Source organism: Rhinatrema bivittatum, chromosome 17 (assembly GCF_901001135.1).
Source record: "Rhinatrema bivittatum chromosome 17, aRhiBiv1.1, whole genome shotgun sequence".
In the NCBI taxonomy this organism is placed as follows: domain Eukaryota; kingdom Metazoa; phylum Chordata; class Amphibia; order Gymnophiona; family Rhinatrematidae; genus Rhinatrema; species Rhinatrema bivittatum.
This window is the reverse complement of record NC_042631.1, coordinates 42,493,405-42,520,389: the sequence shown is the minus strand read 5'-3', so window position 1 is coordinate 42,520,389 and position 26,985 is coordinate 42,493,405. Positions and strand designations below refer to the sequence as shown.

The 26,985-nt window shown below is 42.6% G+C and overlaps 1 protein-coding gene across 1 annotated transcript in view; it reads left to right on the top strand.

The window, feature by feature from the left end:
• The window catches only part of LOC115079490 (mucin-6-like), a 150,397-nt gene that overhangs the window by 60,433 nt on the left and 62,979 nt on the right, over window positions 1-26,985 (top strand). The window contains exons 15-24 of the mRNA XM_029583114.1: window positions 1,077-1,326; window positions 3,752-3,804; window positions 6,459-6,565; window positions 7,642-7,793; window positions 9,703-9,844; window positions 12,272-12,382; window positions 19,504-19,689; window positions 22,254-22,493; window positions 23,766-23,922; window positions 25,018-25,161. Of these exons, the coding sequence (XP_029438974.1) occupies window positions 1,077-1,326; window positions 3,752-3,804; window positions 6,459-6,565; window positions 7,642-7,793; window positions 9,703-9,844; window positions 12,272-12,382; window positions 19,504-19,689; window positions 22,254-22,493; window positions 23,766-23,922; window positions 25,018-25,161 (1,542 nt within the window). The remainder of the gene's footprint in view (window positions 1-1,076; window positions 1,327-3,751; window positions 3,805-6,458; window positions 6,566-7,641; window positions 7,794-9,702; window positions 9,845-12,271; window positions 12,383-19,503; window positions 19,690-22,253; window positions 22,494-23,765; window positions 23,923-25,017; window positions 25,162-26,985) is intronic.

Below are 26,985 nucleotides of genomic sequence, written 5' to 3'. Positions count from 1 at the left end.
ATAATTTTTACTATGGAACTTAAAATTGTGTAACTGCGGTTTCAATGTTTTTCCCTATGTGCCACACTTTGCAGGAGAGGACCTGAGCTGGGGGCTTTGTATTGACAGTGATCATCTATTGTTTTTAACAAAACAAAGGAAAACAAGATGTTGTTCATTTTTCTTTCATTTTATTATAAAAGTAAAATGAAGCGAAATGGGTGATTCTGTTAAAGTTTCCTAGTACATCCCCAGAAAAAGGGAGGCAAGGAGACTGAATTGCTTGGCTGACTCTATCCCAGCCCTTTGGGTTGTAATTTCATCCAAGCTGCCTTGCCTAGCACTAATTTTTGTGTCTCTGCATCCTACTGGAAACAAAGCAGAAGCAGCCTCATGAATCACAGAATCTTAGCAGAATTAAAAATATAAAGCAGAAGGCAAGAAGCATTTATCCATGCCCTCTTCCTCATCATCCAACTCTCACCTCACGCTTTGCACCTTCTGAACGGCCTTCCTGAGCTGGCGCGCCATGCTCCCTCTCAGGCCATAGTCAAACCGCGTCGGGTCTGATGGGAAAACAGTTATTTGGATTAACAAGATATTGCATTTTGTATTTTTACTGCACTTTCAAAAACGTATTAAAAAGTTTAGTAGAGACCCATAGACTAACTGTTAGTGATAGGGAAGTCTCACTGTGGAATTTATGAAGCAGCACTACATTTTTGGGAAATGTGGTAGAATTGTTCATTTATATTTTTGAATATTTTACCTAGTTCAGTTTTCTATACATAATCAAATCCTAAAACTCCCCCCTTCTTCCCTGTGTGAAGCTGCTTTTAAAACTTAAACCTTGATTCTCCCTGATTGTACCCTTCTTCATATTAACCAATTTCTGTCGTAAATAAAGATTCTCTTCTGTATCTCGTGCCTCTGCCCAGTGCTGTGAACATCTTGTAGCGCTATTTAAATGATAAGAGTTAAAATAGGACAACGCATTTCATTTTGAGGATTTTCATTAGCTGATGATGGAAAAGACCACTGGAAAAAAATAAAATAGCATGAAACACAATGAATCATCAACTGGCTGTTTTTTCTAGAAATCACCTGCACCGGCAACCAGACTTTCAGTTACAGCAGCCGGGCCTGTGGGCGCACCTGCCTGTCACTGCTCGGCCAGAACCTGGAGTGTTCCCATGGCAGCATCACCGTCGATGGCTGCAACTGTCCCGATGGGCTGTACCTGGATCACAGGAAAATATGCGTCCCCAAGTCCCAATGTCCCTGCTACCTGGAAGATGGCAAGATTATTCTTCCCAGTCAACCAACATCATACAACGGGCAAACCTGGTGAGTGTTTCAACACAAACTGAGCCGGCTTGGCTGGGGGCATGAGATACCCTACTCTCGGGGAAAGACTGGGGGTCTTGTGTAAATGAAGTGAAGCAGGAGTCAGCAGATCTCTGTGAAGCAGTGTCTGTAAGTCCTGCTCTCACACTTACTATAGACGAGTCCTTTTCAGGGCAATTGCTGGAAAGCTGCCCAAGCAGCAGCAAGAGAGGCAGATGCTTTTGAACCCATGCCAGTTCTAGTGAACTTTCAAAGAGAAGCTAGCTGGCTAAAGCTGACACGGGTACAAAAATACCCCAGGTATCTTGGAAAATATAGGGGAATGCCATTCCCCCTTCACCCCTCCCTAGCCTCACCATGCTCCTGAGAATACTCATTGTTTGAAAGGATGAACATGGCCACTTAATGAAATTTGCCATTCTGAGAGAGAAAGGTTTGACCCCCAACAGGTCAAGTTGGCTCACTTCTTTGAAAACCCATTTGACAATTAACCCATTTATCTTCCTATGCATTTGGTGGCTCACCTGCGTGATGATAATTACTTTTCTCTCATCTCCCCCTTTGAATGCTGAAATGCAAGTCAGAAACTAAGAGGCCAATGCACTACATTTTCACACTTTCACAAACATTAATGTGCATTAAACTCTCACAAGTAGTTAATGGGCATTAAAAGGGCTGTTAATGCATGCAGGCTAGTTTACAGACATTAACAGCGCTGTTAGCACACAAACAAGTTAGGAACATAGATACATAACAGAAAAAGACTGTCTGGCCCATCCAATCTATCCATCCATCCAATTAATTTAGCATTATAATTCTCATCCCTTCCATAGGGATCCCCTGCTTTCTTGAATTCCGATACTGTTTTTTGTCTCCACCACCCTCTCTGTAAAGAAATATTTCCTAAGATTACTCCTGAATCTATCCCCGTGTACCCTCATCACATGACCCCCTTCGTTCTAGAGCTTCCTATCCATTGAAAACGGCTCACCTTTGTGATAGCATCAAAATGAAATCTATGCTAATGCAGTAATAAGAGACAAATCTAGGTAAAATAGCTTATCTCGTAACATGGCGAAAACATGTGTGTACATGATACTTCATAGATGCATTAATGAATCTATACTTCAGGGAGAGAGTTTAGATTTTGTGATTTACAAGTGAATGTTCAAAGGAGTTACACATGTAAATGTAACATATCATAGCAATTTTCAAAAGCCACTTACCCGTGTTAAGTGCACTTAACACAAGTACTTCTTATTGACAATTCAATGGCATATATTATAGCAATTTTCAAAAGCCCACTTACATATGTAAAGTGTATTTGCATTTGTAAAACCCAATTTGTATGTGTAAAAGCTTTTGAAAATCAGGACCATTGTCTGCATGTATTCATGTACTTTAGTGTCTACAGTAATGTGCTACATTTGCATGTCATTAACATCAACCAATAATACCTGTGATAAACACCACCTTTATGCACGTTTATGGAGAACAGTAGTGCACTTTAATACAACTAAACTTGGTAGCCAGCCTTTATGTTAATGTATTTTTCTAGACTACCTTCCCCTTGTACCAAAGTACAACCCAAATTAGTTCAAAAAATCAAAATACAATTATGAACATACATCAATACATCATTAATCTAAAATGTAAAAAAAAATTATACATGAATAAAAACATCAGTATATCAAAACAATTAATAGATCAATATATCAGTAATCTGGAAACAATTTAAAAAAACAATACTCTTACTAGACAAGCTAAGCCATAAACCAGCTAACAAAATATCCATTTAATACTAAAGTAGGCCATCCAGCCATACTACAATACCTTCAGCCCACCCAACGTAACTAATCCCCAGTCTCCCGGTTCCTCCTGAAGGAACTCTTAAATGGGCGACCGTCTTAGTTTTTCACTTTCGGGAGCAACCTGCCTGGAAGTGATCCACCACCGCAGCAAGGTTAGCTAAAAAGTCTCCCCCAGATGACATTGGAGGGAGAAGGTAAGGTCTATTATTTTAGGGGATTTACGTGCTATGGAGGATGGAAAAATCGGTCAGTTGGCTCAATAGGCAGCTGACACCCATTCTCTGCGATTGAACTGAGCATGGAAGCTGGTGGTGCAGGGAAACCTCAGGGCCCTCATGGTGGAACCAGAGCAGGGAAGGAGGGGGAAATCACAATTTTGTATAGTTTGTATTCTACCATGCTATCATCTCAATACATAAAGCAGGACAGTAAATTCTTTGAATGAGTATTAAAAGCCACTTCAGGAGAAACATTTCTAGTCTAGGTGCTGCATTCTAAAGTATAGCACAGTGAAAGTCAGTATGTAAGCTATGATTACTTTAAGGTGTTGTTCTATGTTTTGGACAGTGATTTATTAGTGTTCATACTGAGTGGTACATGTTTTGTCCTTTTAGTTTTTGTACTGATGGGAAGCTGAACTGCATTGGCCAGGCAGCAGATGTGGAAAGTATGGATTCTATGTTTTCCTTCTTTTTATCTAACTCCGAGCTCTCCTCCATTCTGCCCATCCTATTCAGGACCAGTCGCCCCCAAGCACTGGCATATCTTGGCCACTTAGCTCTGCCTGGTTTCAAAATCTAGGGGCTCCCTGAAACATTGCCAGCCCAAAACTATGATGTGAAGCATTTGGGGTTTTCTGTTTCTAGTCCTTTTGCCAGCTCAGGAAGCACAATTATCTCTTGTAGTAGGAGGTAGGTTACAGCACCATTTATTGCTTGTCCAGCCACTACACCAATCTTCTGTGGAAAAGGGCAAAATACAGCAAAGCCTGGGGCATAGCCAGGGCGGCTCTTAGGCTGGCTACTAATTGTAGTACCACTGCTTTATCCAGCATCCCTTCCCTTTTGGGGATCTGAGCACTCAGCACTCCTAAGAGTGCTAAGAAGGAAAAGAGGTGAAAGTCTAAGGATTTACTACTACTAAACACTTCTCTAGCACTGCTTGACACTACCCAGCACTGTAAAAAAAAAAAAAAAAAAAGACAATCTCTTCTCAATAGAGCTTACTACTAAACAAGGAAATATTCAGGACAAAAAAGAAATGTCATTTGTAAAGACAAGGGTTAAAAATTATTTAATGAGGCAGTAAGCAGGACAATCAGGCATTAAGATTTAAAAGCTTCCTCAATAAGGTGGGTTTTTAGATTGGATTTGAAGAAGGCAAGGCAGGGAGCATGATGCACCAGCTCAGGAAGTTTATTCCAAGCATATGGTACCGCCAGGTGGAAAACATGAAGTCAGAAATTGGCAGGAGTGCACTATGAGTGATATAGAGAGAGATAAGAGAAGAGAGGTAGTAAGGAACTGAAGAATGAAGGCTCTTGTAGGTGAGCAAGAAGAGCTTGAATTGTATACAAGAATGGATAGAGCCAATATAGTGACTTGAGAAGAGAGATTGTATGGGTAGCGAATTTGTGCAGCTGAATTTTGGATGGATTGTAGTGGAAAGAGATGGCTCACTGGGAGACCTGTGAAGAGCAGGTTGCAATAGTGTAAGCAGGATATAATGAAAGAGTGAATTAACAGCATGCTGAGAAAGAAAGGCACAGATTTTGGATATGTGTAGAGAAAGAGAGAGGGGAGTCGAAGATAACTCCAAGGTTACGGGCTGAGAGGATTGGGAGGATTATAGTGTTATCCACAGAAATAGAGGTAGATGCGACCTGGTTGAGAACTCAAGACTAATTTTGTGAATCTTGTCATGGAAGTAGTCAGCCATAGTCTGGATAGAGAGAGAAGAGAGAGGGAGGTAACAAAAGTTTGAGGAGGGAATTGAGTGTGGCAAAGAAATAAAGGGGTAGATTTTAAAAGGGTTATGCGCGTAACCCTTTTAAAACGCCCCTGCGCGCGCCGAGCCTATTTTGCATAGGCTCGGCAGTGCGCACAAGCACCGGGACACGTGTAAGTCCCGGGGCTTCGCTAGGGGGGCATGTCGGGGGCATGGTGCCAGCCTGGGGATGTTCCGGGGGCGTGGCCGAGGCCTCCGAAACAGCCCCTGGGTCGGGAGTTGGCACGCGCGAGTTACGCCTGCCAGAGTCAGGCATAACTTTTACAATAACGGTAAGGGGGGTTTTAGATAGGACCAGGGGGGTGGGTTAGGTAGGGGAAGGGAGGGGAAGGTGCGGGGGGGGGGTGGAAGGAACGTTCCTCCGAGGCCGCTTCGATTTTAGAGCGGCCTTGGAGGGAACGGGCAGTGCGTGCAGGGCTCGGCGCACGCAAAGTGCACAAATGTGCAACCCCTTGCGTGCACCGACCCCGGATTTTATACCCGCGCGTATCTTATAAAATCCAGCGTACTTTCTTTTGTGCCTGGTGCACGAACAAAAGTACACGTGTGCGCTGTTTTCTAAAATGTACCCCAAAGCTTGTAAGCAAGAAAGTTTGTCAAATAGACATTGGGGTAGATTTTTAAAGTTATGTGCGGGCGTAGATTTGTTCGCTCAACCCGGTGCGAACAAACCTACGCCCGATTTTATAACATGCGTGCGCTGCCGCGTGCATGTTATAAAATCCAGGGTCGGCGCGCAGCCTGCCTCCGTTCCCTCCGAGGCCGCTCCGAAATCGGGCATGATTTGTAGGTTTCTTCAACAGACAGAAAATGAGGCAACACTTTCTATAAGTCAAGCACTGCACCTTTTTTCTACTGTTGTATTTCCCTTCCTGTACCATCCCACATAACCCCAGCTGCCTCTCTCTTTTGTTGTAGTTCATTCTTTCCCCTTTTTTTTATATCTATATTGTTTCTCCCCCTCCCCAAACTCTAGATAATGCTCCATATTTATGTAACTTGCCCATTTCACAGTATCAGAAGCAAAATATTACATCTCTTCCTTCCAAGACCACATGAGACCTAGTAAACTCAAGAGTGAGATGAACAGCAAACAGAGTGAACCACCTCTTCTGTGTTCTTTGTGCACAGTCATCTTTCAAAACAAGTAGCATCACATATCACCCTCTTACACTTACGCATCCCAGGAGGTGTTCACCTCTAATCTGTATTCTCTGCTAGAGGCCTTTGATAGTAATTCCCCCTCATTTTGGAGTTTTCCCCATACATTCCTTTTAGTCAGTAATTCCTTGTTATTTCCCATTTTCTTTCTAGTAATGTGCAGTGCTCCTAAAATATTCAAGGGATGTGAAGTGATGTCACAAGACAAAGGAGCAGCTTGTGCCCCCACCTGCCAGATGCGAGCTACTGGAATTGTCTGTGTGAGTTGCATATCTGAGGGTAACAATGTCTTCAGAGGACCCCCTTAAGATACAGCCAACTAATAAAATATATTGCAAGCATCCAGTTTCCAAGATTAGGCAAATTGATGCACTATGCAGGCAGGGCCAGTGCAAGGGTCTATAGCACCCAAGGCAGACCAGTGTAACACCACCCCCCTAAAAAATCCAAAGGGGGCCCCCATACAGCAGTAAATATATATAGTCATGTTCTCCCTCTTACAGTGCTCGCGCTCTCTCTCACGCCTCCTTTGCCATTTTGAAAATAGCGCACCCTCACGTATCCCGACAGTGCCCCACCCACTTCAGGTGCACTTCAGGTGCAACCTCCTAATGGTTGTGCCAGCCCTGTGTGCAGGACCCAAGTTGGAGGAATGGGAGTCATCTATGGTATCTCTCGATCATTAGAAACAATTTGGCTTACTTCTAGTTTTTTTATACCCAATGTGAAAGCATTATGAAATGAGATAGGTTCAGAATTATAACTGCCATATTGGGACTGAAAACCCCAGCACTGGATCATTCTGTTCTTGCTTCTTACTCCCATTGCTTGAACATTCAGCAGAATTAAGGATTTACCCTTTGAGGTTGGTACACAGTTTGGAGGGAGCTATGGAAAAATAGCTGTTTGATTCTAGAGAACTTCTGTTTTCATGGAAACTGTCCTTCTTGAGTAGAGGAGATGCATGTTCTCCATCAAGAAAAATTTAAAATAGAGTTTTTTCTGGCCATTGGGCTGTCGTAGCTGTGAAAGCGTAGCACCTCCATTACACAAGTGTGGCATGCAGTTCTATAAAGTTGAAGAGAATGGAAGACGAGAAGACAGAAAGGTCAACCGGAAGGCCCATAAAAAAAAAGATCCTTTGGCCAGAGGCTGGCACCCTGTGTCCTAGCTGGCAAGTCTTGGGAGGAGTCCCACTTGCATTTTAGCTGTTCTTAACTTTTAGCGGGATGAAGTGTATCAAAATGTAGAAAACAAAAATGCTATACAAAGAGATATTGGCTAGGAAAAGATGCTCACATAGGGCCATGCTTGCTATGCCCACCTGTCTTTCCAGGTACCTAGCAAATGCCAGTCTGGGTGCGTTTGTCCCAATGGATTGTATGAGAATTTGGATGGCAACTGCGTGATGCCTGAGAACTGTTCCTGTGAATTTAGTGGTCACCTGTATGAGGATGGACAGGTGATCCAGAAGGACTGTCAGAGTTGGTGAGTACTTGGTCATAGACTGCGTGCATCCACTCTCACTTTTCAGGCTCTTCTTGCACTACCTTTTGAGGAGATCTTGAAATAATTGTATTTTGGCTATACAGACCCCAAAGTGCAAAGATTCCTCTGCAAGATTTGCACAACTCAGTGTGCACACATTTGCATAATGCCAAATGTATGCCTTTGGTAAAATTTAAACCATTTTAGAATTGTATAGGCTATATGATTGCTGCTATATTTGTGGATATTTTGTACAATATCTTTTATTGCATAGTTATGTAAACCATGGGACCTTTCACCCCAACCTTACATTTAGTTGAAATGCTAATATTGGGAGTAATTTTCAAAGATATTTATGTGCATAAAACTTTGTGCACGCCAGCAGTCCCTTCCCCGGTACAGTGGCAAATGGCCGCTGTACTGGCCACCTCCAGGCCCGCCCCTCCCCGCCCCTTTATCTGGGCCCGGCACTTCGGCCTGTAATGGGGGTTACGTGCATGGCCGGGCCCCTTTGAAGATGGGCGTGGCGCGCGCAAGGCTCAGCCATGCCTGCAACCCATTTTTTTATGCGTATTTATTTATTTATTTATTTACGAGTTTTTATATACCGTCATTAAGTTATTTACCATCATAACGGTTTACAATAGTGCACCAATATCAAAGTGAATATGGATCATAATTTACATAGGTGGTACCAGTACTATTCGGTAACAAACAATCAGGTCGATACAGTAAAGTGTGCTCCGTCGGAGCGCACTGTCAGCCTGCTCTGGACGCGTGTTTTCCCTTACCCCTTATTCAGTAAGGGGAGGAAAACACGCGGCCCACCCGCGGAACCTAATAGCGCCCTCAACATGCAAATGCATGTTGATGGCCCTATTAGGTATGCGCGCGGGATCCAGTAAGTAAAATGTGCAGCCAAGCCGCACATTTTACTCTAAGAAATTAGTGCCGACCCAAAGGTCGGCGCTAATTTCGTCCGGCGCCAGGAAAGTGCACAGAAAAGCAGTAAAAACTGCTTTTCTGTGCACCCTCCGACTTAATATCATAGCGATATTAAGTCGGAGGTCCCTAAAGTAAAAAAAAGTAAAAAAAAAAAAAAATAAATTTGAATTTGGCCCACGGCTGTCGGGCTGAAAACCGGACGCTCAATTTTGCCGGCGTCCGGTTTCCGAGCCCGTGGCTGTCAGCGGGCTCGAGAACCGACGCCGGCAAAATTGAGCGTCGGCTGTCAAACCTGCTGACAGCCGCCGCTCCAGGCCAAAAGGAGGCGCTAGGGACGCGCTAGTGTCCCTAGCGCCTCCTTTCCCTCGTTTGCACCGCGTCGCCTAATTTGCATGCTGGAGCATACTGGATAGCTCGCACCGGCAAACGGCCGGTGCGAGCGCCGGGAGAGCGGGCGTTCGTCCGCTCTCCCGCAGTTTTACAGTATCGGGCTGAATATGTTTAAATAAATAAATAAATAAATATTTATATTTATATGGGGGATTAAATAACAGGCCGTTAGTGATCTGATCTTTTTGTGTATTTTTGCTTCTTTAATAAATATTTCGATTATAACTGCAGTTTTTAGTAAGCCACATAGCAGCAAGGTATGTTAAGTACTTTTTTTATCCACATCGCAAGCAAATCTGAAAATGTGCTCAAGTTATACAGGTACTGAGGTATCTGCATACCTTGCCTTTGCTACTTCCATGGCCCGGGCTATGGGGTATAATTTGCTCCCTGATCCTGAACGCTCCCCCTAGGAACGTCCCCAGTGGGGCACAATTTTGAAAGCCAGTTAGCCGGCCAGAGCCCTTTTGAAAATTGCTCTCAATATATCCTCATAAAATGGCGACTTCAGGGGCCTTGTAACACACCTGCCTAAACCGACTTTGCAAGACGCTGTGCCTCTCTCCTTCTCTAGCACCTGCGGGGAGGGCCGATGGAACTGTGAAGAGAACGTGCACTGCGCCTCCACCTGCGTACTGTACGGGGAAGGTCACATCAACACCTTTGACGGGCAGCGCTTTCTGTTTGATGGCAACTGTGAATATACCCTAGTGACGGTAAATCCCAATGCTGCAAACCTCTTTCCGCTTGCTCACAAGGCACTGTAGCCCTTGTTTGCTTTCACTCCAAGTTCTTGGGGGATGTTTCCTCTTCCATTTTCAATCTGCTGTCTGATCTCACATCTTTTTAACTCAAGATTCAAAACTCACTTTATTTCCTGGAAGAAGGAGCTGCTCCTCCTCTTATTTTTATCCCGTTTTTTGGAGGGTTTTTTGCGACGTGAGTGTCTCACCCAGCAATAAGTGACTCTCGCCTGCAAGGGCTGTAGGATTCTTTCTACCGCTCTTGTGAAAGTTTGGAGGTGATTACAGATGGGCTGTTTTTAAACAGGAAAATCTCAGCGATACCTTTTTTTTGTTTTTGTTTTGTTTTGTGTCATTTCCCATCCTAAATACACACATTATTTTGTTTTGTTTCTGTGTTTAATGGTTTTAGCATGCTTGAAAGTGATTTAGCAGGTGCGAAAACGATCAAGCAAGTGTTAAATTCAGAAATGAAACAAAACAACATTTTTAAAAAGGAATAAACAGGGTTAATACAATGAAAACCAAATACAATTCAAGTTTGTTCAATGCCCACCACAGGTTGGCAGCGCACTAATAACAGTGTTGGGGCACAGCTAATGGTATTAATAGGGACTGCAAACTTTGATCCTCAAGGCCCCAGACATTGGTTCACTTTTCAGAACTCCTACAAAGAATATTCATGATATATCCTTACATGTAATAAGTAAGAACCATAGTTTGCATATTTTGGTTGCCCTAAACATGAAAATTGTTTGTGGCCCTCAAAAGTCCAGAGTTGCCCAGCCATGGTTTTAATGATTAGCAGTATCACAGATGATTTACTAAAGTGAGCATTTTGCAAGGGTTTAGACAGGGGTACAATGCAGGCTGTTTGACTTACCAACATTTCAGAAGTGAGCAACAATTCATTCTGGAGTATGTGTTATGCTCCAGACACGTAGCATCTGGGAAGTGTGCAGAAATCCCAAAACACAGGCAATTAGCGAATTATTATTATTATTTTAAGTACAGTTAACTTTTAATTTTTAGCCTACCTTCCTATAGGGAAACTGACCTTATAAGATCAGCATGTCTGTGAGTCTGTCCATCCTCTCCTAATAATTTTTGTGTGTTAGTACAACGTCATTCTAACGTCTGCCACAGATAGCAATCACCCAGTGACTTCCAACTCACAGTCTTCATGTGCTCTGAATGCTTCTGAGATGACTTAGAAGGGATTTTTTTCTTATATTTCCTGTAGAAATTCAGCTGAAATCTCAGGGAGGTCATAGAATTGGGATTATTTAAAAATTCTTTCAACCTGCATGTTCCATTTAGGAGTTCACAGTGGCTTACATAGTATTATATACACGTTCCCAAAGACAAGTATGAGAACTGAAACAAATGACTAAATAAACAGGAGACATGCACAGTGCCGGTGGAAGAGTGTTCAGCTGCCCTAGGTGGTGATGGCATCACGTGATCTCTCTCTCTCCCCACCCCCACCCAGCTCCATGCCTCACCATGCCACTTCTCATCTCATCTGTCCTTTCAAAACTGCTGCCCTTACCTGCTGCTCCACCCACTTCCGGAGCCTTAAGCCATGGACTACACCACCTAATGCTTAGGCCGACCCCAGACATACATCTATTAAACAAATTACAGACCCAATATTAGTTTTGAAAGGCTAGCTGGAAAAAGTTTGCTTTTAGGGCCTCGAACATTTTTAAAGACAGGGCCGTGCATACTGAGCCTGATAATCTGTTCCATAACTGCAAACCAGCCACAGAGAACCCACTGTTCTTGTGATCTGTAATCTTGCTACCTTCGCAGTTGGAACCTCCGACAAATTTTATCTGCATTTGAGATTAGCAGTGAACAAAATATTCCTTAACATTAACTTATTGTGAGTTTATCTAATCCACTGAAAGTTAGCACTTTTTTCCTTACAAAACTACAAAGCAGACTAGATACCACACTTTTTTGTTTTAAGTTAAATCTACCCCTCCAAAAAGCATAGGCACACAATGATGCAATTATACACAACTCCTACACTTGGTTCTAAAATTATTTAAGCAGCAAAAAGTTCATTTAACAGTCTAGGAAGCCTTCTGAATCCAGGAATACATGGAGACAAAGAGACCCTCTTCTGCCTCAGCACAATTTTCTTATGACAAGTCAAGTCAATCAGTCCCACCCCCCAATAGGTACAAAGCCAACAATCAGAGTTCACCAATTTACTATCCCTCTCACATCTGCAGTTCTGTGACCTGCAAATATAACCAATCATGTGGATAGAATTTTCTGAGCCATAACTTACATTGTATTATACTGGTACATGGTTGTTTCTCTGTGTTTTCATATAGTTATCCTGTTTCCATGAATATTTCACTCATTATGATCCAATTTCCTTTTCAGGATAGCTGTGGCATAAAAAGTCCAGAAACCAGCTTCAAAATTGTGACAGAGAACGTCATCTGTGGGAGGACGGGGGTCACCTGCTCCAGGACCATTAACATCTACCTTGGGGTAAAAACACTGATCTGTAACAGATTGGGGACACACTATCCCTTCCCTTGCAGTAGCACCAATGCACAGCATCGATGACTTTCTGTAGGGATTCTTTGCTACAGCAAGCATGAGCTGTGAAATCCACCATAGCGAATGGTCTGCTAGCACCAAATAATTCCATGATATTTGTAAAAAAGAAATAGCATCAGAGTGAATGTTACCCACACAGTGCTAAACATCTAAAAGTGGTCAAGGGCTGCGGTTGAGGAGGTTTAGGTCCTCCTGTACACCTGCACATCCATGAAGTAAGAGCTTAATTGTGTGTGTGGCAGCATGCGGGAAGGAGGATAACCAATGGGACAGTGCTATATTAGGGTATAAATTATATCGTAATGATAGGGAAGATCAACTTGGTGGAGGTTTGGCACTTTATGTCCGGGAGGGTATAGAATCCAACAGGATAAAGGTCATACAAGAGACTAAATGCTCAGTAGAATCTATATGGGTAGAAATCCCATGTGTGTTGGGTAAGAGTATAGTGATAGGAGTATACTACCATCCACCTGGACAAACTGGTCAGACAGATGATGAAATGCTAAGAGAAATCAGGGAAGTGAACCAATTTGGCAGTGCAATAATAATTTGAGATTTCAATTACCCCAATATTGACCAGGTAAATGTAACATCAAGACATGCTAGAGACAAAAGCCCTGGATGGAATAAATGACTGCTTTGTGGAGCAACTGGTTCAAGAAAAAAAAATGAGAGAGGGAGCTATTTAAGATTTAATTCTTAGTGGAATGGAGGATTTGGTGAGAAAGCTAATGGTGGTGCTACTTGGCAATAGTGATCATAACATGATCAAATTTGAACTAATGACTGGAAGAGGGCAATATGTAAATCTACAGCTCTAACACTAAATTTTAAAAAAGGAAAATAGAAAAAAACAGAAAGGTGCAGCTGCAAAGGTTAAATATGTACAACAGACATGGACATTGTTTAAAAATATAATCTTTGAAGCACAGTCAATATGTATTCCACGCATTAAGACAGGTGAAAAGAAGGCAAAACAATTACCGGCATGGTTAAAAGATGAGGTGAAAAAGGCTATTTTAGCCAAAAAACATCCTTCAAAAATTGGAAGAAGGATCTATCTAAAGAAAATAGGAAAAAGCATAAACACTGTCAAGTTAAGTGTAAAACATTGATAAGGCAGGCTAAGAGAGAATCTGAAATGAAGTTGGCTGTAGAGGCACAAACTCACATTCAAAACTTTTAAAAATATATACGAAGCAAGAGACCTGTGAGGGAGTCAGTTGGACCGTTAGATGACCAAGGGGTTAAAGGGGCTCTTAGGGAAGATAAGGCCAATGCAGAAAGACTAAATACATCCTTTGCTTCTGTGTTTACTAATGAGGATGTTGGGGAGATACTGGTTCCGGAGATGGTTTTCAAGGGTGTTGAGTCAGATGAACTGATCCAAATCACTGCGAACTTGTAATATGTAGTAGGCCAGATTGACAAACTAAAGAGTAGCAAATCACCTAGACCAGATGATATGTATCCCAGTATTCTGAAGGAACTAAAAAATGAATTTGTAACCTATCATTAAAATCATCCATTGTACCTGAATACTGGAGGGTGACCAATGTAACCCCACTATTTAAAAGGGCTCCAGGGGTGATCCGGGAAACTATAGACCAGTGAGCCTGACTTCAGTGCCGGGAAAAATTGTAGAAACTATTCTAAAGATCAAAACCACAGAGCATATAGAAAGATATTAGGGGTGTGCATTCGTTTTGAACTTAAATGTAAAACGCAACTTATTTTTTTTTTAACTTAAAAAAGTGATGAGGCGAAAACGATCGGATTTCCAACTTATTCAACATAGCTATGTTGAATACGTTGGAAATCGCAATTGTTGATCCTAAATAAAAATTTAAACCCCTCACCCTCCTTAATCCCCCCCCAAGACTTACCAAAATTCCCTGGTGGTCGAGCGGGGAGTCAGGACGCCATTTCTGAACTCCTTTGCGAGGAGCACGTGACGTCGGCGTCACGTCGGAGTGACGCGGCGTCACGTGATTCCCCCTGCGTTCGCTCTGGGACCCTCGTTTGACCCAAAAGGAACTTTTGGGTCAAACGAGGGCCTCCTGACCCCCCCAAGCTGGCCAAAAGTTCCTTTTGGGTCAAACGAGGGTCCCGGAGCGAACGCGGGGGGAATCACGTGACGCCAACGTCACGTGCTCCTCGCAAAGGAGTTCAGAAATGGCGTCCTGACTCCCCGCTCGACCACCAGGGAGTTTTGGTAAGTCTTGGGGGGGGGGATTAAAGAGGGTGAGGGGTTTAAATTTTTATTTGCACATATGGACATACACTCAACTTATGGAATTCTCCATATGTCCATATTGACCGCAAATGACCCCCCCTTTTGACTTATGGACTTATGAACTTAAACTTTTGGTCTGCACATCCCTAAAAGATATGGCCTAATGGAACACAGTCAGCATGGATTTAGCCAAGGCAAGTCTTGCCTCACATATCTGCTTTTTTTTTTTTTTTTTTGAAGGGGTTAATAAACATGTGGATACAGGTGGAAAAAAGTGTATTTGGATTTTCAGAAGGCTTTTGACAAAGTCCCTCATGAGAGGCTTCTAAGAAAACTAAAAAGTCATGGGATAGAAGGAGATGTCCTTTCGTGGATTACAAACTGGTTAAAAGACAGGAAATAGAGAATAGGATTAAATGGTGAATTTTCTCAGTGAAAAAGGGTGAACAGGTGGAGTGCCTTAGGGATCTGTACTTGGACCAGTGCTTTTCAATATATATATAAATGATCTGGAAAGGAACAGGATGAGTGAGATAATCAAATTTGCAGATGGTACAAAATTATTCAGAGTAATTAAATCACAAGCGGATTGTGATAAATTGCAGGAGGACCTTGCGAGACTGGAAGATTGGGCATCCAAATGGCAGATAAAATTTAATGTGAACAAGTGCAAGGTGTTGCATATAGGGAAAAATTACCCAAGCTGTATTTACACTAAGTTACATTCCATATTAGGAGTTACCACCCAGGAAAGAGATCTAGGCATCATAGTGGATAATACATTTAAATTGTCAGCTCAGTGTGCTGCAGCAGTCAAAAAAGCAAACAATGTTGGGAATTATTAGGAAGGGAATAGTAAATAAAATGGAACATATCATAATGACTCTGTATCGCTCCTTGAAGAGACCGCACCTTGAGTACTGTGTACAATTCTGGTCACTGCATCCCACAAAAGATATAGTTGCACTGGAGGAGGTACAGAGAAGGGCAACCAAAATGATAAAGGGGATGGAACAGCTCCCCTATGAGGAAAGACTAAAGAGGTTAGGACTTTTCAGCTTGGAGAAGAGACGGCTGAAGGGGGGATATGATAGAGGTGTTTAAAATCATGAGAGGTCTAGAATGGGTAGATTTGAATCGGTTATTTACTCTTTCAGATAATAGAAGGACTAGGGGACACTCCATGAAGTTAGCGTGTGGCACATTTAAAACTAATCTAAGAAAATTATTTTTCACTCAATGCACAATTAAGCTCTGGAATTTGTTGTCAGAGGATGTGGTTAATGCAGTTAGTGTAGCTGGGTTTAAAAAAGGTTTGGATAGGTTCTTAAAAGAGAGGTCCATTGACTGCTATTGGTCGGGTTGACTTGGGGAATAGCCACTGCTATTGCTGGCAGTGGGAGCATGGGATCTGCTTAGTTTTGGGGTACTTGCCAGGTATTTGAAGTCTGGATTGGCCACTGTTGGAAACAGGATGCTGGGTTTGATGGACCCTTGGTCTGACCCAGTATGGCAATTTCTTATGTTGTTATGTAGCATGGTGAGAGTACTGAAACAGTGTGTTGCAACTGGATATATTTTCAATAGGCATAAGAACATAAGGTTGCAGTTCCATCTATATGGAATTCCTTACCATATTCACTTCGTCAAATTTCAAACACGCAACAATTTAAGAAATCGTTAAAAATGTACCTTTTTCAATTAGCTTTTGAGACTTTTGCATCAGAACACACTTAATCACCCTCGACTATCATCCTCCGCCCATTCTCCAGCTACTTCTTTTAACAATATTTGTGGTTTGGTATTCTGAATACTAAGACTGAATATCAATTTTAGTTTTTTTTAGTTTTGTCCTTCCATTGTTGTTTTTGTTGTTATCTAGCTTTTATACTATACTGCTCTGGTTTTTTTGTATTTTATTATGTATGCAATGTATGTAAACCGTTTTGATTAATTTTTATATTGTAAAAGCGGTATATAAACTTTTTTAAAATAAATAAAGTCCATCGAACCAAGCAACCTGTCTCCTACAGTGGCCAGTCCAGCTCACAAATACCTGGCAAATCCCATAAATCCCACTCCCAGGGATTACAATGCCTTTCCCTACTCTACCTGAATAATATTGTTTTATGGACTTTTCCTTCAGGAACTAGTCCAAATCTCTTTTAAAATTCCACTGTGCTAAATGTCTTAGCCACATCTTCTGGCAAAAGATTCCACCGCTTTATTAAGGACATGCTGGTCTGTTAGACCCAGCATCCTGTTTCTCAAAAGTGGCCCATCACAAAAAGTAAATCCACTTTCTTCTTGCTCCCACCCAGCAACAAGTGGTAGGTTTCCCAGAAACATCTGGTTAATAACACTTAATGGACGTTTCCTCCAGGAATTTCTCAAAGCCCTTTTTAAACCCCACTATGTTTGTTGCTCTGGCCACATCCTCTGGCAACAAAGTCCTCAGCTTAATTGTGCACTGAGTGAAAAAATACTTTCTCCAATTTGTTTGAAATCTGCCACCTGTTAGTTTCAAAGAGTGTCCCCTATTCCAAGTATTAACTGAAAGGATAAATATCTGTTTCCTATTTATCTTTTCCACCCCCACTTGTGATTTTATAAACCTCTATTTACATTTCAAATTCTAAAACAAGCAGACACCCCCTGAAAATTACGACCAACAGATCCAAAACAAATCATGCAATGTTCTCTTTCACTCAGCACACAATCAAGGTATGGAATCTGTTGTCAGAGGCTGTAATCAAGGTGACTGGCATAGAGGAGTTTAAAAGAGGTCTGGAGAATTTCCTGGAGGAAAAGTCCATAATACATTATTAGCCAGGTGGACTAAAGAAAGCTATTATACCCTGGGCGTGAGTAGCAGGAATTAGATGTACTTTATGGGATCTGCCAGGTACTTGCAACCTGGATTGGCCACTGTCGAAGACAGGATGCTAGGCTCAATGGGCCTTGGTTTGTCGCAGCATGGAATTTCTTATTTTCAAGAAGAGTCCTAATCTGTTTAACCTTTCTTAGTTTTTACAGCACCATTTTTGTTCCTTTTCTCTGTACGTTATCTCTCTTTGCTATGTATTTTTTGAGATGGGGTGACTTGAACTGCACACAATACTCAAGGCGTGGTTGCATCATAGATTTATACAGAGGCATTACGATATTCTCTGTTTTATTCATTATTCCTTTCTGAATAATTCCTAGCATTCTGTTTGCTTTTTTGATTGCAGCTACACGCTGAACTGAGAATTTCAATGTGCTACAAAATCCTTTTCCTGGGTGGTTGCTCCTAACGTGAAACCAAACATTGCGTACCTAAAATTGGGGTTATTTTTCCCAATGTGCATCACTTTGCACTTGTCCACATTAAATTTCTTCTGTCATTTAGATACCCAGTTCTTCCGTTTCGCAAGGTATTTCTCAGTCTGCCTGCATTTTAACTACTTTGAATATTTGTGTCATCAGCAGGTTTGATCATTTCACGTGTCTCTCCCTTTTGTTCTAGATCATTAATAAATAAGTTAAACACAGGTCCTAGGGCAGATCCCTGGGGCATTCCACTACTACCTTTCTCCACTGAGAGAACTGAACAGTTAGTCCTAATTACTGTTTCCAATCTTTTAACTAGATACATAGATAGCAGAAAAAGACCAGATGGACCATCGAGTCTGCCCTGCAATCTTGTTTTGAATTTGAATCTCAGACTTATAGTCTAGGCCCTTTCATTGTCTCTAGGGTTTAATTGAAACTGTTAACCCTATGCTTCTTTGCTTTAGCTCCTTAGAGGGTCCACAGAGTCTAACCCAATTAGTTACCAACTCAATGTAAAACATTACCTACAATCCCAAGTCTTTCTAATTTTGAGGAGTTTTTCATGAGGGACTTTATCAAATCTTTCTGAAAATCCAAATACACTATATATCAATCGACTCACTTTTTTCCATGTGCTTCTTTACTCTCTCAAAGAATTTTAATAGGTTAGTAAGGCACGATTTCCCATTGTTAAATTCATGCTGGCTGCTCCCCTTTGAATTGCGCTCATCACCAGTAATTTTGTTCTCATTTACAGCTTCCAGCAATTTTCCAGGTACAAATAGACTCACTGGTCTGTAGTTACTTGGGTCCTCCCTGAGCCCCTTTTGAAAATTAGTGTTACATTTTTTACCCTCCAGTCCTCAAGTATAGAGGCAGATTTAAATGATAGATAACTGATTACCAGTAGCATGTCTATAATTTCATGTTTGAATTCCTTTAGAACTCCTGGGGGTAAATGCCATCAGGTCCTGGTGATTTGCTACTATTTAGTTTGTCAACTTACCCAAGAACTTCTTCCAGAACCACGCTGATTTGATTCATTTCCTCTGAATCATCACCTAGAAAAAAAAGTGGTTCAGGCATGGGTATCTCTCCAACATCCTCCTTTGTAAAATCTGAAAGTGAAAAATTCATTTAGTTTTTCCACTATGGCCTTATTCTCCCTAATTACCCCTTTTACCCCATTGGTCATTCTAGTGGCCAACTGACTTACTTTCAAGTTTTTTTTTGTTTCTAATATACTTGAAAAGGGTTTTATTGCTTTTGGCTCTTTGACAAGTCTCTCCTCATATTCTGTCTTGGCCTGCTTTATTAGTGTTAATCACCTAATTTGGCAGTATTTGTATTCTTTCCTATTTTCCTCATTAGGCCCTACATTACATTTTTTTTAAAGATTCCTTTTTTGGCTTTGATCGTCTCTTGCACAGCATGCTGAGTAAGTGGCCTAGTAGCAGTAAAAACATGTCACATATTTACCATATTTGCTTTCCAGACCACAGAAATCAAGCTGACTGACGGCAAGTACACCATCACTCCAGCCAACTCCAGCCAGAGCATCCAGGTGCAAAGGAACACTCTCTTTATCGTGTTTGTCATCAACCTCCCAGGCAAGTTCACCATAAGCCTGCTCTGGAACAAGAACATGAACGTCTTCATTAAGATCCTCAAGCATAGACAGGTAACTTCTGTTGTCCAAAAGGCTGTATCTTCTACTCCACAGTCACAGCAAGAATGGTCAAATCAGCTTTTCTTCGCTGTAGTAAAGGTCTACAGTGCTGAGTGGGAGATTTGGGTTCAAATCCCAAAACCCAAATTTCTGTGCAACATCTTGCTTGGGACTGGGAATGCTGTTCTAATGACATTCCTGGCACCCAGGGGGCCACAGCTGAGGCACAATCTGTTTCATTGACACCTGGTGGCTAACAAGCATCACCCTTTATCATTCTACTGTCTCAGTAACAGGAGCGCATGGGGTTAATTTATCATGGAGCTTCAAAAGCGAGTGGGTATTAAATGCATACTCAGATCGGTACTATCCAAAAACACTTAGCCCATTGAAAGAAAAGATTTTGTGGAATTTTTTTTTTCTTGTTCTTTTCTACTGTGTATAGAGGGCTGCTTCTGTATACAGGGTGCTCACAAGGTGTGGGCTCTATGATGCAGCTCACAAGGCACTGAGAGGACTGCTGGGAAGAGAACACTGGGTTTTTACAAAGCTTTCCTCCAAGAGGATTTTAATTCCAGATACCTAGAGAGTAGAATTTCTACAAAGTTGAGCGTTTTAGTGCTGCTTTAAAGAGATGTTTTGGCTACTGACTGAAGGCTCTTCTGCAACTCCTTAAAAACAAGCAGGAAAGTTTTTATTTTCTTGCTAACACAAACCGGGGTAGATTTTCAAAGGGGTGCGCACGCACGTACCCCCCAAAAACCTACCCCAAACCCCCTCTGTGCGCGCCGAGCCTATTTTGCATAGGCTCGGCGGCACGCGCAAGCCCCGGTCGCGCGTAAGTCGCGGGGCTTGCATGGAGGAGCGTGTCGGGGGGTGTGTGTCGGGGGGCATGCCGAGAGTGACGCAGCGTTTTGGGGGCGTGCCCGGGGTGTGGTTCCAGCCCGGGGGCGTGACAGTGGCCCTTGGACCAGCCCCCGGACCGGAACATGGAGCGCGGCAGCCGGCCCGGCGCGCACAAAGTTACGCCTGCTTCGAGGCAGGTGGCGTGGCTCGGCGCGCGTCGGCTGCTGATTTTGGGCAGCCTTGCACGCGCCGACCCCGGATTTTAATGGATACGGCTACGCGCGTATCTATTGAAATCCCGCGAACAAAAGTACCCATGTGCGCAGATTTATAAAATCTGCCCCACCATGTATAGCTCAGAGTCCCTGGAAGTTGAGTATGATATTGGATACCTGCCCCTTAAAGCAGCATCTTCAAATTATCAATCTGCTTCTTGAATCTATCTACTTTGCTTTTTATCTGTCACTTATCCATCATCACATTTTATCGTCAGCTATGTAGAAATATGAAGTGGGGTCGGGATGGGGGGAGAATAGAGGTTCAGACACACAGCAAAGAAAGCAAAATCTCTTTTAGCCACTCCCCTGGTTGTATTTACTAAATGCTACTTATTTAGTTCTTGTTTCTAGAACTCCTTAGTCTTCACTTTTAATATATTTTGTCTTTTTACTCTTTTTTTTTTTTTTTTTTTATATAAAAGGCTTGCAACTTTTACTATGGTTACACAGCCTGTTCTAAAAAGTCTACATGCCAGAAATACTAATTCTTGGGGAGACCTAAGGAATAAGTTTAATTTATCCTTATTTTAGAGGGTTTGTTATATTTTTCTGTTTTTTGTGTAGTGCTAACCTTACCTGTATATTTTTCTATGTTAATCTGTTGTTTACTCTTTCAAAGAGTACAAAGACTAGGGAACATGCAATGAAGTTATTAGGAAATACATTTAGGACAAATAGTAGAAAATATATTTTTTAGTCAAAGCATAATTAAACTTCGGAATTTATTACCAGTGCATGTGGTAAAAGCTTTTAGTGTAGCTGGGTTTAAAAAAATGTTTGGACAAGTTCCCAGAAGAAATGTCGATAAATCATTTTTAAGGTGAACTTGGAGAAATCCACTGCTTATTCCTGGGATAAGCAGCATGGAATCTATTGATCTTTTGGGATCCTGCCAAATACTTGTGACTTGGATTGGCCATTGTTGGAAACAGGATACTGGGTTTGAAGGACCTTTGGTCTAACCCAGTATGACAAATCCTTTGTTCTTATATTAAGGTGGTCTATAAATAGCATAAACCAAACTATGCAGATCCCTGAATCAAAAATATATGCACATATATGTGTATTTTCAGGATGGACATAATTGGGGGTAATTTTCAAAAGGATTTAAAATTGCAAAAGTAACATCGTGTCAATTTTCAAAGCTCATTTACTTACTTAAATCCTTTTGAAAATTATCCCCATAGTATTTTATAAATTGTGCAACTGCCACCACAGTTTCTAAAATACAGCCTTAACTGTTGCTGCACCTAGTTATGAGGGGTGTGTGCCATCTTACGTACACTATTGAAAATTTACTCTCTATGGCCTAGGAGCATTTTTATATGTCCTTTTGTCTAGCTCTTACCTATTCTTGAGCTGGGAGACGGAATTCATTTGGTTGATAAAGACATGTGGACACATGCCTGTCTATGGCTTCCATTCCACCTGCCTCTTCCTTCCTCCCAACAGAGCAGCATCTGTGGCCTGTGTGGTAATTACAATGGCAACGTGAAAGACGACTTTGAAACCCGCAGTAGATATGTGGCGTCGAATCACCTGGAGTTCATCAACTCGTGGAAAGACAAACCCACATGCAGTGACGTGAGCTTTGTCGTGGATCCCTGCAATCAGAATCCATATCGCAAAGCCTGGGCTGAGAAGAATTGCGCCATCATCAACAGCAATACCTTTTCTCCCTGTCACAGTGTGGTATGTGGAGCTGGAAAGTGGTTCACGGTCACAGCTGCATGGCTATATTGTTTGCATAGTAACAGCACACCTAGACTCACTCAGAACTTTCAGCCTCCAAGTTTTTTTCCCCATCACATTAAGGTCTCTCCACCCCCCCACCACTGCATATTTCACTGGCATTAACAACAAAATCAATTCACAGTAATGCTGATGTTTTTAAACTGACTGAAAAAAAGAATTACAGAATCCCCCTCATTTGTGATTAAGCTGGAAGGTCTTCTTGCTGCTCAACTCTCGCTTCAGGTGGGAATAATGGACTTGTTCATGCAATGAATCCCAGTGTTAGAGATACAACATCTCACCACTGCCATGTCACAGCGTAAAGCTCCCTTCATTTTAAAGCACTCTTCCATTTCATTACATGGGTATCATCCAAGGATCTCATGTGCATTACTTTTAACAGAAGGATTTGTTAATTATAACTATTTCATTCATATATCAGACAAGCCCCCAGTGCTAAATGAATATCAAATTCTGATGCTCCCTCCTGCTGTTAGAGATGCACCACTGTGATATTCATGCCAGAATGAGATCCAGCTCAGATTTTCCCATGTTGGGTATAGGCCTGGGGTGAGTGGAAAGAACTTTCATGGTCTGAGCAGCCCACCTAAATAACCTGAAACCCTTTGATAGCATTTTTACTGCAGTTAGCCATAGGGAGGGAGGACTGTGCCATTTTTTTTTAAATTTAATTACAATTATGATGATGCAAGTATTTTATGGATTTTCTGCAACTTGCCCTGGACCTTTGTTGATAGTTTAACTTGTTTATATGCCCTAAGTAACCGACTAAGTAATTAATAAATAAATCCCTGGGTTCAAAATTAGCCTTGAGCAGAGCAGCTAAATATAGCCACATAGTTTCTCAAGAGGGCTACACTGTGCTGCTGTTGAAGTAGGGGCGCTCTCAAGAGCATGTTTGGGTCAATTACCAGGGATGTGCATCTGTTTGTCCAGTAATTTCATTCGTTTCAGTGCTGCGCACGTATCTCATGAACAGAAGGTAGGCGCACAAAACCGATGCTATACACTCATGTAGGAGGCTGTTTGCATGTAGTTTCTCCCCTGGAGCGGAGCCTCAGCCTTACAACTAGTGCGGGCTACATTTGCAGGGATTTTTGCTGCAATGTGCCTTTGACCAGTTTTCAAAGAGGAAGTACCTGAGTAATTTTAGTGTCAGCTAATTCCAAGTGTTATGCTGCCTCTGATTTTTTTATCTGGCTACCACAGGTGCAACAGCTGCCATACTATGAAGCCTGTGTGCAGGATGCCTGTGGATGTGATTCAGGAGGGGACTGTGAGTGCCTGTGCGATGCCATTGCTGCCTATGCCAAGGAGTGCATAGATAAAGGGGTATGCATCGACTGGAGGCGGCCCGACTTCTGTCGTAAGTGACTGTTTTTGCAATGAGAATGCTTTGATTGTATCTTGTGACCATTCCAACGGGATCTTCTTGTAGCTGAGAATCGCTTTACAAGCAGCGTTCTCTGGGGCGAACGCTGCTTGTAGCTTTTTCTGTACAATTAATTATAGGGCGTTTCAACATAGCATGATGATCTCTGACAAGTAGAGGGGAGAAGAAATGCCAGCGGATGAAGAACTTCATTGGCAGGGCTATGCTTTAGAATTCACATACAAGAACTTCTACATATTGTATCCTCCAGATTGCTATTTATGTTACACATTTTTATAATGTTTGAAATGCTTACATCTATAGTTACTTTAAATCCTTTGAACCAACATTTATTTTTAGGATTTTGTATCTTATTCTGATAAAACTTGTTTAATTTCAGGTCTCTCTTCTCTGTTCTCTACTTGTGATTCCCTTTAGGAGTTGTGGAGACCTCTTATCATATAATTAATTTAGTTCCCTCACTTATTAATTACCAAGCTCAGCTTAGGTTTCTTATAACAAACCCTGTCAATTGCTCCCTTTTGCTAGCCCTTGTCACACCTCCCACAATAAGGTCTAAAAAGTAATGAAATTGTGGATGAGTCAGGGGATGGAGGTGCACACAAACTTTCTCCTCTCTCTCTCTTATATACACACACTAACACACATTCATTCTCTCTCTCTCTCTCTCTCTCTCTCACACACTCGCACACACACACACACACATATATGCTATTCACAAGCACCCACTCTTTTGCTCATTCACCATCAGAATTTAGACCTCTTGATGTATCAACTTGATTCAGTTTGCAGCTGGTTAGTCTATTTCAGAATAAGGCCTATTGCTGTGAGCACTATTCATTAAAACTTGGTCAGTTAAAATGCAGTTTTGGTAACAAATAAGCTATAGAAATAGGATCTTATTATATTTTTATGTGGGCCTTTTGACCTAAATCTGCTTATTAAAAGCACTGTTTTTTATTAAGAATGCAAGAAGTGGTCCAGTTAGCGTCTGCAGCACCCTCAGCCCTTCCTGGAAGAGGCATTGGCCAGAGGGTTAACAGGCTCTGTTTTCCTGCCTTTTCTCAGCTGTGTACTGCGACTTCCTGAGTATCCACCAGCAGACTGGCGACAACAGCTACGTCTACTCAGGCGACATTAACTGCACCTGGCATTACCAGCCCTGCCAGTGCCCCTTCAATCTGAAAGGCTATCCAAACGTGAACACTGAAGGTAGGAGCCTCTCAAGAGTGTGGTTTGCCCATCTGTGATACAATATCAGGACCCAATTACTTTATTATATCCATGTCCTTCCTTTTTATCTGCAGCCTGTCTCTACTTTCTTCCTCCCCTCACCGCACAGCTTGACTTTCTCCTTCACTCCGACCCCCCCAGACTGTCTTTCTTTCCCTTATCCCTCCCTGCAGACTCTCTCCCCTTCCTCTTCTCACCCTGTGGCCTGTCTTTCTGTCCCCAACCCTCCCTGCAGCTTGCTCTTTGCCTGTCCCCTGGCAACCTACCCCTGTACAGGGCTGGCAGTTCTGTGCCAGTCTTAATGTGGCAGCTGATATTGCAGGCTGAGGTTTTAGAGACTTACGTGTGAGCTGTGCGCGTAAAATCAGCATTCGTATGCATGTTACCTGTGTGTGCGAGCAGAAATGTATGTGCATAGCAAGTGGGCTCATGCTCTATTAACGAGTACATGATACTTCATTAACAGGTGCACTTACTTTTACAGCTGCAAATCAGGTCATGGAAATTAAATCTAAACTCTCTTTTCTCCAGTTTTTGGGAATTGGGTCTGGAGTAAGTGGTGGAGAGTGTGAGTGAACTGGTGTAGGTCTTGGTGAACTGGTGCTTGGAGGAATGTGCACAAGCGTTTTCTCAAGTGTGATTGCATGAATCAATCAACTACTCCCTGGGGGAATTCTGCACAAAAAATTGAATATTCTGCGCACACGAGGGCAGATTTTAAAAAAGTACGCGCGAGCGTACTTTTGTTCGCGCAACCGGCGCAAACAAAAGTACACAGGATTTTAAAAGATACGCGCACAGGATTTTAAAAGATACGCGCATAGCCACGCGTATCTTTTAAAATCCGGGGTCGGCGCGCACAAGGCTGCGCAAAATCGGCAGCCTGTGCGCGCTGAGTCGCGTAGCCTGCCTCCGTTCCCTCCAAGGCCGCTCCAAAATCGGAGCGGCTTCGGAGGGAACTTTCTTTCCAGCGCCCCCACCTTCCCTTTCCTTCCCCTAACTAACCCACCCCCTGGTCCTAACTAATTCCCTCCCTACCTTTATTTCAAAAGTTACGCGGCGTAACTTGCGTGCGCCGGCGCGCCATGTTCCGGTCCGGGTGCTGGTCCAGAAGCTGCGTCCACGCCCTCGGAACGCCCCTGGGCGGGAACAACGCCCACGGCCCCGCTCCCGGAATGCCCCCCAATGATGCGCCGGCCGTGACACGCTCCCCAACACGCCCCCCCCAGGAAAGCCCCGGGACTTACGCGCATTCCGGGGCTTCCGTGCGCCACCGAGCCTATGCAACATAGGCTCGGCGTGCGCAGGGGGTGGAAGGGGCAGCTTTCCGGGGGTTATGCACGTATCTTATGCGCGTAGCCCTTTGAAAATCTGCCCCACATTTTCTAAAATCTTCAAAATTCTGCACATTTATTTGTCAAAATAACAATTTTTGCAAATTATCCTGCATTTCAGTGCAATCTAGTATTTTCATGAGAGGAGGTAAACAAGAACAGAAGCAGAGGTCAAAGGAGGATTCACATCTCCACCTGCTCTAGGCCAGGGGCAGCAACCCATGGCACTGGGCAGCTGAGCAGACGACCGCCGCCGCTACCTGAATCAGAAAGCTAGCTCCCAAGCCTCATATGCAGCAGCAGGAATTGCATTTAACCAAACATTTCCCACTGCAGAGGGACCGTCTCGTGCAGCAGGAGATATTTGATTGAACACCACCTCTGCAGCAGAAGTCAGAGTCCGTTCAGCTATTCAGTGCCAGGGCACACATGTCAAAGGCTGCAGACCTCTGGCTCACAACAAATGGAA